Below are 18,700 nucleotides of genomic sequence, written 5' to 3'. Positions count from 1 at the left end.
ATTCTCCTACCCCTACTTCTCAAATAAGACAATACAAATGAATTACATTTTATTGCAGCAAAAATAATTTTACATATCCCCCTGATCCCATGGATATTGCCTCTCCCATGTGACACTACAAAACCAAAAAACAAGACTTCTCTCCCCTCCATGCAAAGAAAAAAACCCAACCCAAACCCCAAAATAAAAACCTTCTAAACCCAAATATGGACATTTCATTGCTCAACTATTGTACAAATGATGCACCACACAGAGAGCAAGCATTAGTACACGACCAGAAGATTATTCAGGGACCTGTACTAAAAGGAGACAGTGATTTCACTTCAGCTCTTGTTCAGAGAGGCTTAGAAACACCAAAGATGTGCTGCCATTTGTGTATAATTAACAGCTCTGCTGCAGGATGGAGTATTGAGGTTGAGGACTTAATTAGCACAATAAAGACTATCATTATAGCACTGGATTTGGCCTGTTCAGGACTGAAAGGTTCTGGCTGAAGAACATGGAATGACTTGTACAGTCACTGCTCTTCTGTGAGCAAGCTGTGCTCCTCAGCAGTGTCAGCTCAACTGCTTACTCAATAAAATTTACAAGGAGAAAGGGAAAAAAAATAAAATAAAAAAAAGAAGGTTTAAAAAATCCCTAAAAAATAAAAACCAAACCTCTTTTCAAAAAGGTACTGAAAAAAGCCTCCAAAGCATACACAGGGCTGAGATCACTCACCGTTTGATCCTCTATCAGAATCAAACATTCCTGAGCTACGTCTGGTCTGCCTGCGAGGTGTTGCTAAAATTAAAATCGAAAGAATTAATTTGTATCGAGCGGAAGGAGCTCCCGGGCTCGGTGCTGGGGCAGAGCAGGGACCTCAGAGCTCACATGCAGCCAGCTCCAGGCCACCACAGCACCCTGGGCTCCAGCTGGGAATGGTGGGGAGCACACGCTGTTCCCTGCACCTCTGGAGCAGGATTTACCTTCACTGTTGGGCGGTTTGGGGAGGCTGCAGGACGTGTTGGAGGGGAGGGTGGATTTCAGAGGGGGCCGCCCACGCTTGGATTTTTGTTTCTCCTCGTCCTTCTTCTCCTCCTTTTCACCATCTTCTTTATTCTGCAGGGGAAACAGTGGATTTTAAATAATGCTTCACTGCTGATTATCAAACCTTTTGCTCTATTAAAAACTAGACTGTGGACTGAATAACTTTTTAATTTTTTTTTTTTAACAGGAACACTGCTAGTCATTAAATAGGATACTACAACAAACTCATTGAAATCATTACTTTTGTTTTTTTCTTCTGTTTTCTCTTTGGTCCTCCTTTTTCCACTGGCCAGATAATCCGATCAGCTTTCACCCACTCATCATACCTGAAAGGGAATGACAACAATGCTGTTATCACTGCACATCAAAATGTTGTTTGAAGATGAGGAGTAAAATACTTGAATTACATAAAATATTTATTAATGAGGTAGGAAAAGGCCAACACCAGGTTGGACAGGGCTCAGAGGACCGTGAGACAGCAGAAGGCTGGAATGAGATGGGATTTCCTTTCCAACCCAAACCATTCCTTGAGAGCAGAACACATATTTACAACTCCTGCACTATCTGGCCTTAAAAAGGTGAATGACATTTCCAGTCCATTAAAATAAACCTTATGGGATGAGGGAATGAAGGCACAAACTTCCCTGTCCATCACCAGCAAAGCACTGGAACACTCAGGGCACTGAGCCAGCTCTGAAGGGTCAGTTATTCCACATCATACACATAAGACAGTTTTCACCATATCAAGCCTCAGCAGGAAAATGTACTTTTTTTTTTAAGGTAAACTTTTTAAATTATGGCAACAAACTGGATGAGATTCTGAAAAGTAAAAACACATTAATGCTCTTCAAAAATCTCCTAAAGGTATTAATAAGGTAAAGGAAAGCTGTAAATATTTGGGGAATATTGCCACACTCAAACTTCATGTTGCCACAGAAAGGAATTTGCCTATGGATTTGGAATACCACAAGTTATATACCAGAAGTATATAAAGTATTATGAAGACTAAGTGACAGGAGAAGCATTTTTAAAATCAGGTAACATTCAATACAAGAATATATTGTTGCCAAAACTCCAGTGATTAATACACTTAATTGTAAATATCTTCACTATTATCAATGACTCCCTTAAAGAAAAGTCTGCTGGTGCTAACACTGACAGACACAATAAATATCAGGGATACTTTGTTTCCTTAAAATCCAAAATTTCTTTTGCAAATAAGTCTTTGAACAAAGAAATGAAAGGCAGTTTTTTATCCTCACCTTACATTCCAACCGTAGTAATGAACTAAATATAAAACTTCTCCATCATCAATTTCTGTGCTTTTAATACTGGCTTCATAAATTTTTTGAGTCTTTCCACGTCCATATTTTACTTTCACTTTGGTTCCAGTCAGGCAGGGTTCTGTGTCCTCCTCATCCTCTTCACCTTCTGATTCTCCTTTGTTCTCAATTTCTTCCCTGCAGTAAAATGTATTTAAAATGCCCACTAATTAGTGACAATCATATTTTAAAATTTAAAGAGAGGAGTCAAGGTGGAAAAAGGCTATGAGAGAAAAAGAAATTCATTTTCTGCACCCTGTCTTGTCTCTGAAGCTTCTTTAGGAACAGATTTTTTTGAAATCAAGAATAGAACTTAGGGAGAACAGGGTTAAATGTCAAAAATATCCAGAAAGTTTTATTAAAATTTAAACACAATTCATAAAGCATACAACTACCTCAAAGCTTAAAGACTATTTTTTAAATTAGTATTTTGATAATACAAAGAGGAATAAAAGTTAACTCTGTTTGTGTGTCCTAAACAGCATAGGAAGAACTAACATCAGTTTTTGAAATATTTGATTTTGCCATGTTATTTATAAAAAAAGGTACTTTTACAACTGGCTTAACATGCTACAGAGTTTGTTAACTGCACATAAGTTTGAATTGCCATCACAATGATACTCTTATGGACACAAACACCATTCCACTGGACAAAAACTTGATCATAAAAGTGTTCAGCCAAGCTTAAAAGAGTCTGCACAGCTCTTATTAGATACATTCACCTCTTATTACACCTTTAGCTACTGTTTAAATAATATTAAATAAACATATTTTGAAGAACTACAATCTAACCTATTTTTAGCTAAAATTCCTTCCCTATTTAAGGGAGAATTTAGCATAATCAGAAATTACTCTACAAAAAAGTCAGCAAGAAATAAAATATTAAAAAGGACTTTTGGTTTGCTTTTAATGAAATAGATTTGCTGGCCTTCAGTGAAAGATCAATTATCTTGTGGCAAGCATTTCAGAGGACAAGTAACACCCACGCAGCTTAAAGAAAACTTTTTGATGCCTTGATCATCAGACACACAATAAAAACAAGGAACTTCACCAGCCATCAGCAAAGCCTTAAAAGCACAGGAGAAGAAGGATTTGCCATTTCTGTTTTAACTGCCCAAGGAAGTGTGTCCAAGCTGTTCCCATCCTGACAGCACCTGACAGACTTACAGCCTGGTCAGCTTGGTGTGATAAAACACCAACACAGCCTTGGCAAGTAAAACGACAGTGAAAAATATTGCCTGGCATTGAGCACAAGAAGATGCTTCCAGAAAGTACAGCAGGCTCTACAAGCTTGAAATAAAATGTTCCCTTCCTTGCCTGTCTGAGTGAATAAGGTTTCTGATTTTCACGCTTTAGTAAGATCAAGTCTGTGTCCTCCTGCCTGGAGAACAGCTCAATCATGGCACAGAGAAACTCAAGGATGGTGACACAAGTTAGTGTTTACCTCTCCCTCTGCCTGTCTTCCTCTTCATCTGACTCCTTATCAGAATCCTCCTGTTTTTTAATTTTCTTCTCTTTTTGCTTTGGTGTGCTTTTCTTCCCTAGTGGAGTTTCATTTTCTTTCTTTTCTGCATTCTCAGGTGTTTCCTCTACATCTTTGTTTTCTTTGTTACTGTCTTTTAATTTGTCTTGGGTTTTATCCTCTTCACCATCTTTTTTAGCAGGGGCTGCATCACGGGCAAGTCTCCTTCGTCCCTGGAACAGAAATAAGATCAGTTTAACAACTCCTGTCACCTGCTTTCTCCACAACCTCTCCAAATCTCAGCACAAAAGTGAGACATGCAAGCCCTGTAGACAAGAAAGTATTTGAAAATACTAAAATTAAAGCTGCCAGTTTTTGTATCTACTTCATTTGGAATAATGAGAACGAGTTTCTGATTAACTGATAGAGGATTTCAGGACATTTGTTTGGACCTGTAACCTTTGTTGCTCTGATAAAAAGGCCAAAATGTCTCGTTCACCTACAGCAACAACATTATTTGAAGTGTTTGTACAGGACTATTGAGGGGAGGCATCTTCATTCCTGACAGTCACCTGTGGACATCACAGGCAGAAATTTGTCAGCGTTCAAAAACCTCTAAGTATCCCATTTCTAAAAGGCACTTTTGAGTACTCAAGCAGTTACTGCCTAGGACTATGTGCAACTGATTCTTAGAGATCTAGCACAGGATTATCATTTGATTTATTAAAAGTCTCTTGATAGGATCAGTGTTTTTTAATTAGAACAAAGAGCCAATTATTAAAAAGACAAAAAAATTCTTACATTTCTTTATCCTTCTTTTGAGTGTTCTCAAAAGAAAAGCAACTCAAAAATAAATGAACAAACTAAGAACAAAGCCAATCTCATGTCAGGAAATTCACTGAGGCTGATGAAGCTCGGAAGAACCACTTTCATTTAAATAGAAATATAATTTATAATAGAAGCCTCAACTTGTGTTTACACCATGTCCTTTCATCTATTAATTTATAAGGCCATACATTTGCTCAAAAAGCTGCTTTGCAAGAAGGATTTTAACAGAATGACATTTTAGTCAAACAGAATCTTTAGAACCTGAACAATTTAAAAGCAGCAATTCTTGTCCTTCAGTACTCATACTCTATTAAAGAGCACAAAATGTTCTTTTTATGTAATTAAATGAGTGCTACAGTCATATTCTAATCCCTTTAAAGTGCTGTCTGTATTCCTCATGGTGTTCAGCATCCTCCAGCTGATGTGCCACTGATTTGATCTATGCAGCTACTAATACAACCACCACCTTTACAGCATTTAGAGACAAATGAAGGCTAAACTCAATTGTTCTTCCCTCTACTTTTGTCTATATACTCTAATATTTGGGTGTTCCTTCCATTAGAAGGGATAAAAACCAACTCAGAGAATGGAGTCTTAGATCCATAGCAGGTTTTTGATATCCCTGCTCTTTGCCAGAAGGCTCCAGGTTCCATGTACCTGTGGAAATCCTCACCCACGCCCAAGACTGTCCTGCTGTGTTTCACTGTTCCGATGGTAACAGCTCCAAGCAGCTCCTGAGCCATCCCTGAACCTCAGGACATCCAACTGAGCCTGAGCAAATCCAATGCATGGTGTGGAATATGAAGGAATAATCAAACCTGACTCTGTCTAAGGGAAAACATAATCGACACTTAACACTCACAGAACTCCACACTTGTACAAAAGTGCACCAATTCCAACGTGCAGTTGCTCCACAGGGAAAACTCATAATGGAAACTGTTCACTATACAAAGGGGCTTTTGTTAAGGACTAAACACAAATCAGTTCAAACCACTCACCCTTGGGGATCTTAGTTCAATTTCTTCTTTCTCACTTTCACTGCTGGAATAATTTTCTTCTGCTTCTTTTTTCACTTCTGTTGGGGGCATTTTTTGTTCCTCTTTCACACTTTCCTCCATTGGTTCCACGTGTTTCTGCGTGTCTTCTACCACTTTTGGTTCATTGTGATGGATGGTCCTAAACTGAATGTTTGCAGAACGGCAGTACTCTTCGAAACCATAAAGATACCTACAGACACAAGCAAAGTCCCATTTGTATTTCAAGGTTTATTTCTATTTATTGAAGTGCATAAAACCCATTTTCCTGCTCAGTAACTTCAGGAAAATAATAATAATAAAAAGAACAACAACCAAACAAACCCAAATATACAAAAATATAAAAGCTAGAGAAGATTTTGAAGTGAAACCATTTCAAGTCAAATGCTGAGAAAGAATACACAGTGGTGCTCCCCACATATTTAACTGCATCCCCATCCAGTTAAGAATTCATGACAGCAATGCCATGCATGAGCTTGTTTTCTGGAAACTGCCTGTGCACACTCTAATCCAGTTACAGGTGAGAGAGGTATGAATTAGCTTAAATTCTTATTATTAAGAATTAGAATTGCTAATTCTTAGCAAGAATTAATATGCAAGTTACAACACACTATCACTGTCACAACACATTTTCGTGTGCCCAAACAACATCATCATTATTCCCACTGTAACAGCAACCCAGTACATTTACCAATTACTCTTTCCAGGATAAACACTCTTCTCTGTAAAATACAGACCTTAAAAATGTGCCCAGTTCAAATCCCACTGAGGATAGTCTCAATATTGTCATCTTCATCGACATTAACATGAGTTGAGTCATTAGTCATCCCTATTTCCATATTTCCTTAGGTTTGACTCAAGAGAATCTCATTCTTCCCTTTTACTCAAAAAGCCCAATTGTTTCTTGTCAGACTTCCAGGAGGATAAATAATAGAAACAATTTTTATTTAGAAAACGAGCTTGAAAAATGTCATTCCTGAAAGGTTTCCAATTCAAAAGTTACAACACAGCTGAAAAGCGAGGGTCAGAAGAAAAAGATTTATGCATTTGATCATTGTTAAGTAATGATTTTACTATTTAATAACTGTCACATCCACCATAGCAATCCACATAGTTAAGCTCCAAAGCCATTATCCTACAAATATTATATGCAAATATACAATCTGAAATGTGTCTTTTTTCAGTCAACATCTTTCATGAAGTTAAAGCAACTGGTATAAAATTCTCCTCAATAAATTCACCTCAGATCCGAAGATTAAGGAGTCTGTTACTGTTAATTGCCTTACCTTGCAAAGCTGAATCTGCCAAAGCTTATTTTATAAATTTCATTGGTGCACTCTGAAATGCCATCAGACTGTGAGGAAAGTGGAAGTTTCTTGGTAAAAAAATGAGCAGAATTCTGATGTATTGGAGCAACAGGAACTTACAGCCCTGAGTGCTCCCTCCTTTCCTCCAGATCAAGCACTGGAAAATGCTCAGAACTGTTCATTAACTGAAGAATATCAGCTGCTGTCTGTAACTGTCAAAAATCTCATGAATATTGTACATGCTACAACTAGGAAGAAGGAGAAGTGTTTTCACCATTATCCAATATAAGAACTTACTTTCTATAAGCAGTTTTTACATTGTAGGAAGCAGCCGAGTTCAAAATAGGAATGCCAAGGTCCATATAAATTTGCTTCCATACAGCACCACTCTCAATCTTTGGGGGGAAAAGAAAGAAAAAAGGAAGTTTACAGGTTTTGTTAAATAAGAACATTAAAGAATAATATCTAACAGAGCTAAAATCCAAAGCCTTTTATAACCATTGAACAGTTTGGGTTGGAAGCGATCTTAAAAATCATCCAGTTATCCAGTTCCAACCCTTTGCCATGGGCAGGGACACCTCCCACTCTCCCAGGTTGTTCCAAGCCCTGTCCAACCTGGCCTGAACATTTTTAGGGATGGGGCAGCCACAGCTTCCCTGGACAACCATTAACAGATATGAAAGAACAAACATTTCTTTCACGGAACATCCAGCACTTACATTGTCACACCCACCCTGATGATAAACCAGCCTAAAAAGTTTGAAGAGATTAAGGTCCTTGTAGCCCAGAACCGGTGGTTTATTGATAGGAGTACCTGAATAAAACAAAACAAAAACAAGTTATCCCAAAGAACAGCAACTTGCTTCTTCCATTCCTTTAGCACACATTTGATTATAAGTATTCTTCTGCATTTTAAAATCTGTATTTAATGGCTTAAGGCATGTTCCCAAGTCAGCAAATTCCAACCATCAGTTAAGGCTTCACCCTCTTTTGAATGCACCATTCTCTCTGGGTGGTTTATCAGCCTCCCAGGTTTATTAACCCCCATCCACCTGGCTGCATCCCAGGGCTCCTCTCATGAGCAGCGAGGACAGCCAGAACTGCAGGAAGCTCCAGAGAACACCTGAGGAATGCTGGAATACAGCAGTGATTAACTAAGAGATTAACTAAAATCTCTGTGGGCTGAAAGGAACGAGGAAGAAGCAGAGATGTTGGATCAGGAAGAGACACTCAGGCAAATTGTCAGAATGTGGAAAAGAGCAAGGCCCTGACCAGACATGAATATTTGGGACAGTTCCAGGGAAAAGAAAAGAACTCAAATCAGCTGAGTGGCAGTGACATAAAGAACAGTAATTATGTGCAAAAGGAGAAACCAAAAGTGACTTAAGGCAAGTGGCTGCATACGCAGACAATAATCCTCCCAGCAAGGAAGAATATCAAATCTCCTCCCTGCTGCTTCATATCTTCCCTCATCTTCATGCAATTATATTTGGAATCATTAAAATAATTTTATAGGACTTTGGGAATACTGTCATGATTCCATGAATCAAAACATTTATACTGAGAGAACAGAATGTAGAACAAATCTGGTGGGAACAGGAATCTTGCTATAAGGACGGAGAAGGAAAATAAAAAGCAAACAGGCAGAGGGAAAGTCCCAGTCCTGGAAAATGTCCTGCACGTTGCTCAATCCACATACTGGCTTAAAGAATATTTCATGGACTGAGTCTTCAAATTCACAAATACTTTCTTATTTTGCCTTCACAAGGTTCTGACATCCCCACCTGTTTTGTAGTCTGTGAGTGTTTAAGAAACAGAATGAGAATGGAAGAAAACAGGAAAGTGGGAAGAAACAGGCTACGTGAAAGGAAAACTCTGGATTAGCCCAGCAGCAGAGCGATTTCTTTTTTTTTTCCCCTTCAACTTAGCCTTTTATTCTCCTAAGGAAGTTTATTCTCCAGAAACACTGGTTATGTACACAGGAGGCCTTCAAAATTATACTGGATGAGCTCCAGAACACTTTACTGTAATACATGCTCAATTTCTAAACCTCTGATAAGAACTGGCAATATTGAACAGCTTTTGAATTGTCCTTTTATGATTCTGTGTCCAGAACACACCTCATTAGAAGGCACACAGACCCTCTTTTACAAAGGCAGCTTGATTTCCCCATTAATTTTAACAATCTCCCTCCCTGAAAAAGAGAAAGGGGCAAATATTCAGACTGAAAATAGTTCATGTTTTACCCTTACTTCTGGTTATTTCAAATTCAAATATATCAACATTTGCTGCACTCTGTGCTTCTATGGAACTATCATTCAGGTAACTGCTGATTAGAGATCAGAAAGATTTTAAAAAAAGGGAAAAGGGCAGTAGTTACACCCGTGATCTACTTCCACACCAAGGCTACTGCAGGATGAAAATGGTATTTGAAATACAGGATTGAAATGGTGACTTTGTGAGCAAAATAAATCAAACCACTGTACTCTAAAAGACAAAACTCTCTGCAAGTTTGAATATATATTTTTTAAAAGGAGCATAAAAGCTTCCATTTTAGTGTCAGTCTCATCACAACTGCAAATGCAAATGCCTTATGCAACAGCAGCTCTCCCAGGTCAGCAGGTACCTCCTGCTCCCTATGCAGAGCACGTGCACTTTGATACAGCTCTGAAGCCAAGACTTGAACTGTTCTAATTTACTAAGTCTCACTTAATTCTGTAAAGACAGAAGTTTAAAATACACAAGTTTAAAATACAGTATTTTATTGTTCTAGCTACAGGATAAAACAGAATCTTTGAAGTTGTCTCTTCAGGTACCACTGCTGTTTGTGCACAGAGATTTGAGGATGGCACAACTCCGTTCTCTGCTGGTTGGATTTCACCATCCAGGGACAGAGTCCAGCCTGGGATTAACAGCAGCAGAGCTCTCAGCCATGGCTGTCACAACCAGAAATCAACCAAGGGCTTATTTCACAGGCCTTGTGAACATAAAAAAGGCTTTGTGAAAGGAAAACAAAACCAAAACACCTCAGGGAGGATTTGAGTTCCCTTTGAGTGCTGTGCCATTGAAGAAGTGGACTAGAGGTAAAAAAAGGAAAGAAAATACAGTGTTACCTCTGTCTTCCATAAACTTGTAAAGCTGTTGGAGGAAGTTGTCCCTCTCTTCAGGATCAAGCTCTTCCTCAGGCTGTAAAAATAAATGTAGCCATAAATGAAAACAGCAAACATGCAAAGTAACCATTTATTTGTACAAAAGCCTAAGAGCAAGAACTAAACTCAAACCACTTCCCATCTGGCCCTGAACCCATGTAATGGTGAAATATGTAGAAAACAAAATTTACTCAGGAAGACTGAAGTGGTACCTCAGGAGGAAAAAAAAAAAAAAAAAAAGAAAATGCAGGTCAGGGAAAGCATCAGTCCATGACCCTCAAAATGAGAACACTAATACACAGAGCATACCCACTAACACAGACAAGGTCTGGTATTTACAAGACAGAAGGAATTCACAGGATTTCCAGGGGGGGTTTGGTTAGTTTTTTTCTGTTTGTTTGGGGCTTTTTTGTTTAACTCATTTTCCTTATCCCAAGTTTAGCTCAGGTTGCAGCACAATTCTTTCTCCAACAGTACCTGCTGGAGATGCTCCAGACTGTATTTGTTCTGTAATTAAACTCCAATGCTTGATTTCAGCCTTATATTTGGAAACACCTTTAAAGTCATTTCTGTAATTCATTACTATGATTATAAATACCTTAGTTTTACCTTTACAACCTAAAGCCTCAAAGAGATACAAACACTTACTAACTTTATGGCAAGGAATTCACAGCATGAAATAAAGATATTCCTTTTATTCCAGTGAAAATTATTTAAAATAAAGCAAATTAATTGCAGGGTGGAAGGAGCAGGTAGAGGAAATAATGTCTACGTATCTTCATGGAATTTTAAGATTCTAGCAGAGACAAAAAAAAAAAAAAAAAAAAAAAAAATAAAACAGAAAAAGGAAAAAAAAAATAAAACCTTTCCCCTGCAATGCTTTCTGCATGCCACTTTCTTCCTGCCAGCCTGGCAGTTTGCACGAGGCAGGCTGCAGCTGTCTTGAAGGAAAAGACGTACAGTACGTGTCAAAAAATCTTATCATTACATTATTAAAAATAACAGGAAAGTGACAAGCAGTTCCAGAAGGAAACCAGAATAACAATTTAGATTTCAGGCATTTCTGCATTCTGTAAACTTGAAGTTTCAAGGTGAGGAGATGGGCAGGGAAATGGGGATGTACATGCTAGTGGCTTGCTAACCAGCAAGCAATCTGCCCAGCATCAGAATGAATCCCAGCCCTGCCTGCTTCACTGAATTCTGAGCTTCTAAACCCAACAGGGCTCAGCTACGTTTAGGCAGAGACAATATGTGTGTCTTACTTCACTAATTTTTCGTCAGGAATAATTGGAAGGAATTAAATGTGTAATCACAGCACTGCACAGCATCAGTTACCATTTGCTCAGCACATTACAGGGATTATATAAGGAGAAACAGTTATCTATAGAATTAGCATGCTCTTCCAGGTTATCAAGTGAAGTATTGCTATAGAAACCACAGCTTTTTTCTCCCCATCCAGACTGCAAAATAACTTCAAGATCGAGAAATTTCTACCGTCTACTGTAATGTTTACTGACTGAAGGCAGTATGGCTCAAACTGTGCAAACTAAATGCATCTAATAACAGCAAACAGTCAGAAATATTCCTGAACAGTTGAATTAAAGCCATTTCTTCTGTGAGGGCACAATGCCAAACCAGAACTGTGGGTCAGAACACCAGAAATGTAGGTTAGAAATAGCGATACTGCAGCCAGAATTTAACCCTTCCTCTGAGACCAGGCACTTTCAGCTGAAGAAAAGCAAAAAGGAAAGATGAAAAGCTTTTACATCTTTATAGGGTGGGGGCATAAAACCTGGCTGCAATACTCATGCACCTGTGTGAGATATTCCAAATTCTGCACCTGCCTCTCCCTGTTGATGGTGTAAGAGCCCCTTGACAGAGGGAGTCTGAACAGTGCCTGGTACTGATGCCAGAACAGGCACCAGATCCTTCTCACAAGTCACTTGAGGAAGACCTGAGTGACTGTCCCCATGGAATAAACCATGATCAGCTGCTCTTGTGCTTCTGGCCAAAATGAGAAAGACTAACCCTTCCTGGATATGCTTACTGCAACGTGAGGATGAGACATCATTTTTTCACTTGGGTTATCTCTTTGGAACAGAACATAAAGGAATTCCCAGGAGTGTCTGCTGTTCTGAGCTAGAGCTGAATTTTACTTTAAATCTATCAGCCATCACAAAACCATAGAACGGACTTTAAAGACCATCTAGTCCCAACCCCCTTGCCATGGGGAGTCATCTAAGCTGCTGTAAATCTGCACCCAAATCAAGGAAACACCTGAGAGACGTTGATGCCACTACCTGTGATCACCATCAGAGAGCAAATGGAGAGCTGAAATTCCCAGCACTGATTTCCAGCAGGAACCAGGATGACAGTGCTACTCTCCAAAACTCCCTGCTACTCTCCAGACATTTGTGCCCATTTTAGAGTGGGCATGAATAAGCTCACAGTGATAATTGTTTTAAACCCGTTACTGAAGAGAATCTGCCTCTCTATTTCATTTTTTTTAATAAAGATGTTCTTATACAGGAGACTGTAGCCAAAGGTAAGTCCAAGTAAGAGGCAAAATAACATGAAAATTTTAAGCTGCAAGAGTTCAAAACTGAGACCTTTCTGGTGTTCCTCCAAGACCCACAGCTAAATGCAACATGAGAAAAACTTTTTTGTTTCAGGATGAGAGGCTGAATTTCATTTAAATGAAAAGAAATAAAAATCTCCATGATGCCCCTTTTCTAATCAAAAGATTGAAATTTTATGGGTTTGAGGGTTTTTTTTCCTCCTTTCTTACAAGCAGGCCACATCTGCTAAGGGAACACCAGAAACAGTAAAACACTAAAATCGACCAGGAACATTATTTTTTTATCTTAGTACAACGGACATGTTTCCTTCTCAACTCCATTTCTTGTGGTCTTCCAAACAACATTATCAGCATCCATGTATTTTCTTAAACTGTATGGTAAGCACCAGCAACATGAAGCAGACAGAAATGTCTAGAACACTTGGAACTGGTTTTGCTTCATTTGGTTTCGAGCCGCCTAATTCACCATGAGCTTTGCCTCCATCCTTAGCATGATTTTAAACAAGAATGTGGCTCTGTTATCCTGACTCATCATTTACTCCACAGAAAGATGTTAAAGCTTCTGTGGGTGCCAACCTTTAGAGCTGAGTGGGAGCACAAAGGATGAAATAGTTTCTTCTACAAAAGAAAGAATGAAGCTCTACCTACAAGCACGTAGACTCTGAACTCAGGCAATCTGAGGTGGAGCTACCAGGGACAGATCTTTCTTTTATGTTATAAATAGACTGACAAGATCATAAATGCTTCTGTGAAGGAAATGCAGGTGAAGAGGAAGAGCAGCATACACAAGGTTTGGAGTTCAGAGGGAGGAGATGATCAAGACAAGCTGCCAGAATTACAGTTAATGTAATTTTGTTGCTTCACAGTACTTCAATGCGATTTCATCACTTGCACATTTGCTTTCTAACGCCAAGCTTGAAAACTAATTAAGGAAATGACAAGAATTAAACTGATTGCAACAAGTTAACAGCTTTAAAACACGTGGAGATGAGCATAGTCTTAAAATGTTAATTTGTACCAACAAGAACCAGAAATTCCACAAACCAACAATGACTCACTCCAGAGCTGCCCCTCAGTTTGCAACTTCTCTTGGAGTGACATTCTGAGATTGCCTCTTTGCATAAAATGATGAGCAAGAAAGTCTTTAAAGAACATTTGTGCATGGCATGATGCAGGCTGTGCTTCACAGTAGCCAGAACTCCTACAAACGCACACATGCATGAGAAGGAGGATTAGCTAATCAATGTTTAGCTATTTTTAAAGGCTATTCTGTGCATTACACATCACAGCTGCTTAGGGAGGTTTATAGATATAAATCACAGAATCTTACAATGGTTTGGGTTGGAAGGGACCTAAAAAACAATCTTGTTCCATCTCCTGTCATGGGCAGGGACATCTTCCACTATCCCAGGTTGCTCCAAGCCTCATCCAACCTGTTCTTGGACACTTCCAGGGATGGGGCAGCCACAACTTCTCTGGGAAACCTGTGCCAGGGCCTCCCTATCCTCACAGGGAAGAATTTCTTCTCAGTATCTAATAAGCCACTTCTTTCTGGATATCACCCTTCATTAACTTTGAAATGACTGTTTTTTCCTGTATTTAACCTCCAGAATCAGCCATTTCAATGTTATTTTAGAACACAAATAGGTTGCAACAGACATGGCAATTTGGGTTTGATTTTATGGGATCTCCCACAGTTACTTAGAGCAAAGCCTACACAGAGAACAAGTATTATGTTGAAGCAAAATGTAAATATTTTAATAGTTGACTACAGATTATTTGTAGGAATTTCAAGCCTCCTAAAACACATCATGGATTTCTCATCCTTCCTTTATGGACTTAATGCTAATAAAATATATGGTAACAACTTACCATGAGAACTGAAATCCTTGCTTATTTGCAGAAGAGGAACACTGGAAAATGCCTGTGGCATCTTCCCTTTTCAACAATGTAAAGCAACTGTAACTGATTTTTTTTATGCCCTTGTGATACAAGAACCTTAAAAAGGTTAAATGAATGCACCCCATTAAACAGCTACACATACATCCTCCAGGTGACTGTCAGAAAAAAACCCTTGAAGAAAATCTTAGCAAACACCTGGAGGTGCTACAACTCTTCCCCCAATGAGCCACAGAGACAGGCTAGCTGGAATTTGTTTTTTCTGAAGAAATTCCTTGCCTTTACTCTGGTCTTAAGTGAATATATCAGTTAAGGACATGTACTGAAAAGATATTTGAAATAACTGTAAGCTAAGATCTTCATTCTAATGGAATCAGAATGGCTCACAGGGAGAGAAGTCAAAACCAAATGTTGCTTACACATCCCCCTGTAAAACAGGGAGTATTGGAATATTTAAGCTTGAGAAACAAATGTGATGGATGACAGTGGATTCTACAGCTTCTCCTACCAGCACATTTACCTGTCTGGAATCTTTTACTTCAATATTTTACACCTAGATTAGATTCTTCTTTCTTCTTCCCTGACAGAACAACTTAAATACAAGCAAATACAGTAGTAGATACAATCTGTTCTGAGTAAAAATCAGGTAATGTCCAATGCTCCAAAAGCTTTTGTTTCCATGTGGAAATACTGGAGTTAAGATTTTCTCTTTCCTTTTAGCTGCAGTGCACAGACTGCCAAAAGTACCCTCCAAACACAGTTGACCATCTTATTCCGACACATTGAGAACTGGGTAAAAAGCAAAAGCAATATCCAGATTTTTATCTGGAATCAAATAATTGAATGATTCTTTTAATTATTTTTTTCTATAATACCTCTGGAGATTTTCACTTTTTATGAAATGTGTCGTTAAAACCTTAATTGCTAATGGAAAATAATCCAGAGTTGCAGCACATTATCACCAAAATCCCAGCAATTTGAACATGATGAGTAGCTCTGTGTAATGCAATCCCTGTTAGGAGTCCATGACAAGCAATTTCCACATTATCCTCCTTCCCAGCCAACTCTGGAGCACAAGAGTCACTCACTGGGGTGAGGAGGAGGAGCCCCAAACCAACACCATGTTTGTTCCCCCTCCTGAACTTACAAAAGCCATGGAAAGCCTGGAAACCTGGTGGTACCAACTCCACCACCTCTTAAAGGTGTCATAAAAGGCAACACGCTTAGAAAGTCAGTTTCTGTCAAAACAAAGTTGCAGTTTTTTAAGCTAGCTACTGGAAAAATGGCAGGATCTAATGCCACCAGCCACACCAGATCCCTCTGCTCCATTATGGTTATAAAAGATCCTGCTTCAGAAAAAGGATCCTTTCCATTCCAGAATTAGACTTTTCTGACTGATTTTATCCTGTGATTATATATTAAGTAGGTCTGTGTCCATTTGATTATTTAATGATGGCCTACCATGGCTGGGCAGCAGCTGGACAGGCCCTGACAGCAAAGCTGCTGTGCACACCAAAAGATGGGAATGAGGGGAAAATAAAAAGGTATTTTTAATTATCTCGCTCCCATCTCTAATAATATTACCAATTACAGTTCTAAAACAAAAAGTCCACTGAGAATATTCTGAGAGAAGATGGACAGGAGCTATTTTTGACCTTGATAAATAAAAGGATGCACTCCATAAAATATAAAATTTCAGTAATTCAGCATCTGCATTCAAAAACAGGCAAAAAAACCACTCCAAATCATTCACTTGTCGATTCTCTCTGCAGGCAGTATTACTGCCTTTCTATGGGAAAAGAAAGCAGAAATTCCTTAAATTCCCTAAACGTTGTCTGTTGCAATATCTAGCACGGCCCACAATTAAAAATATGTATTCTAACAGCTGAAGCAGGAATGGGATTTAATGGGCCATCATGACAGTTTTGCTCTGACATTATCTAGAAAGATTCATATCTACCCTGTGCTACAGAGCTTCAGCATGAAGCTGCTCACCTTACATTCCTACTTGTCACCTGGAAATAATGGATTCCACAGCTTCTCCTATCAGCACATCCACCTGTCTGGAATCCTTTGCTTCACTCTTTTATGTTAACATCATTCTTTAAAAATAATCTCTCTTTCTTTTACAGGAATGCCTTTTTTAATTTTTTTTTTAAACCACCAAAGCTTCCCCCTCCCCCTTCTTTGTTTGAAACACACAGCATTTTATGCAATAGGCACGAAAAATGAGAATAAAAATGGATAGTAGGAAACTAGTACAGCAATTCCTTGATTTTCAGTGACTGATACTGTGAAATTTTAACCAATGTTAATACAGACAGAGCCATACAGACTGCAACAGTTCACACCCTGCAAAATGTGGCCTATTCAGTCTTTTTCACTGCAAACAGAGGGGGGAAAAAACCCAGAGGATTTTACATTTCTGCACACATTCATCTCAGATTCATCTTATCACACCACTACCCTCACACAGACATCTACTCCATTTTCCAAACCACTGATATCCCAGCTCAAAATTCACACCTAAAAATAGATCCTCATTGTCTTTTATTTATTTTTTTTTTCACCTGGAAAGCTCTCCCCTGGCTGCAAAGCTCCACCAGGCAGTTCCCAGATCACAAACCCGAGTTAAACCCCCATCCCCGACCACCACCAAGCTCCACATCACGGCTTCCAGCCCACAATCCTTACCTAGCAGCCGCATTCTTTCAAACGCAAAATGGTTTTACTTCCTTTCTATCTAATCTGCCCAACAGCCTGGACATATTTTCAGCCTGACTTTCAAATTCTCTCTCTCTCTCTCTCTCTCCCCCCCAGCGCGGCGGCCGCGGTTAACCGGCATTACTTACATTCTCTTCCGCACGGGGTGGGGGGAAAAAATAATATAAAAAAAAAATTTAAAAAAATTTAAAAAATAAGTAATGGATAGGGGGGAGAACGCGAGGCTTTAGATGAAAGGCAGAGGGAAGGGCCAGCCCATCTCCGAGCCCCCGGCCAGCCCCGGCTCCCGCGGCCGCTCCCCGCGCCTGCGCCGCGCCCGCTCCGGTTGCCCGGGGAACGCCGAGGCCGCCGCCGAGCGCCATCGGCCATTCCGTGAGGGAAGGGAAGGGAAAAGGGAAAAGGGGAAGGGGAAGCGGCGTTTGACCTTCCTCCCGACACGCGGGGCCGCGCTCGGGGTTTTGCGGTTCGCGTTTTCGGGGGGTTGTGGTGAGGATGGAGCGGTGGGGGGATAAATAAATCCCGCAGTGCCGGCCCTCCCCGCCCCCCCCACCACCTCCGCCCATGGTTCTAAATCCAACAGCCAGGTTTATAGAAGGGAATTCTGTAAGGGCGGCTTTGATGACATGAAGAAACCGGCTAACCTCGTGGAAAAGAAGCCACTTAAAATATACGAAAGCAGAAAAAAAATATGAGAACCATGGAATCACATTCCATGATCTGGGTTGGAAGGGAACTTAAAGACCATCCAAGTTCTAATTCTCTGCATGGGGAGGGACACCTTCCACCAGATCAGGCTCCTCCAAGCCCTGTCCAACCTGGCCTGGAACAATTCCAGGGATCCAGGGGCAGCCACAGCTTCTGTACCAGGGCCTCCCCACCCTCACAGCCAAGAATTTCTCCCTGATGTCTAACCCAAATCTCTCGTTCAGTTCAAAGCCATTCCCCCTTGTCCTATTGCTCCATGTCCTTAGCCCAGAGTCCCTCCAGCTCTCCTGGATCCCCTTTATGCCCTGGAAGGGGCTCAGGTCTCTCCCAGAGCCTCCCCCAGCCTGGCTCCAGCCCTCGGAGCAACTTCCCCAGGTCTCTCCTGTGCTGAGGCCCCTGGAGCTGGACAAAGTGCTCCAGAGGGGTCTCATGAGAGCAGAATAAAGGAGAGAATCCCCTTGTTCACACAGCCCAGGACACGTTTGGCTTTCTGAGCCACAAGCACTCATCATTGCTGGTTCATGTCCAGCATTCTACCCATGAGAAGTCCCAAGCCTTTCTCCACAGGGCTGCTCTCCATGAATTCCTCTTCCAGTCTGTACATGCCACAACAGATTCGACAGAAAGTCCATACACCACATCATTCCATGATTCCCAACTAAC

At 40.0% G+C, this 18,700-nt stretch overlaps 1 protein-coding gene across 2 annotated transcripts in view; it reads right to left on the bottom strand.

The window, feature by feature from the left end:
• ARID4A (AT-rich interaction domain 4A) overlaps positions 1 to 18,700 on the bottom strand; it is a 45,057-nt gene that overhangs the window by 5,110 nt on the left and 21,247 nt on the right. Inside the window, exons 12-20 of one of the 2 annotated variants that reach the window (XM_083864076.1) lie at positions 10,096 to 10,168; positions 7,702 to 7,796; positions 7,280 to 7,377; positions 5,640 to 5,868; positions 3,796 to 4,046; positions 2,292 to 2,489; positions 1,271 to 1,355; positions 969 to 1,101; positions 721 to 783 (exon numbers count right to left, since the gene is read on the bottom strand). In XM_083864076.1, the coding sequence (XP_083720202.1) occupies positions 721 to 783; positions 969 to 1,101; positions 1,271 to 1,355; positions 2,292 to 2,489; positions 3,796 to 4,046; positions 5,640 to 5,868; positions 7,280 to 7,377; positions 7,702 to 7,796; positions 10,096 to 10,168 (1,225 nt within the window). The remainder of the gene's footprint in view (positions 1 to 720; positions 784 to 968; positions 1,102 to 1,270; positions 1,356 to 2,291; positions 2,490 to 3,795; positions 4,047 to 5,639; positions 5,869 to 7,279; positions 7,378 to 7,701; positions 7,797 to 10,095; positions 10,169 to 18,700) is intronic. The other variant, XM_083864077.1, reaches the window with a different exon arrangement.

Source organism: Zosterops lateralis (assembly GCF_965231275.1).
Source record: "Zosterops lateralis genome assembly, chromosome: 6".
Taxonomy (NCBI): domain Eukaryota; kingdom Metazoa; phylum Chordata; class Aves; order Passeriformes; family Zosteropidae; genus Zosterops; species Zosterops lateralis.
This window is presented reverse-complemented; position numbering and strand designations above follow the sequence as displayed.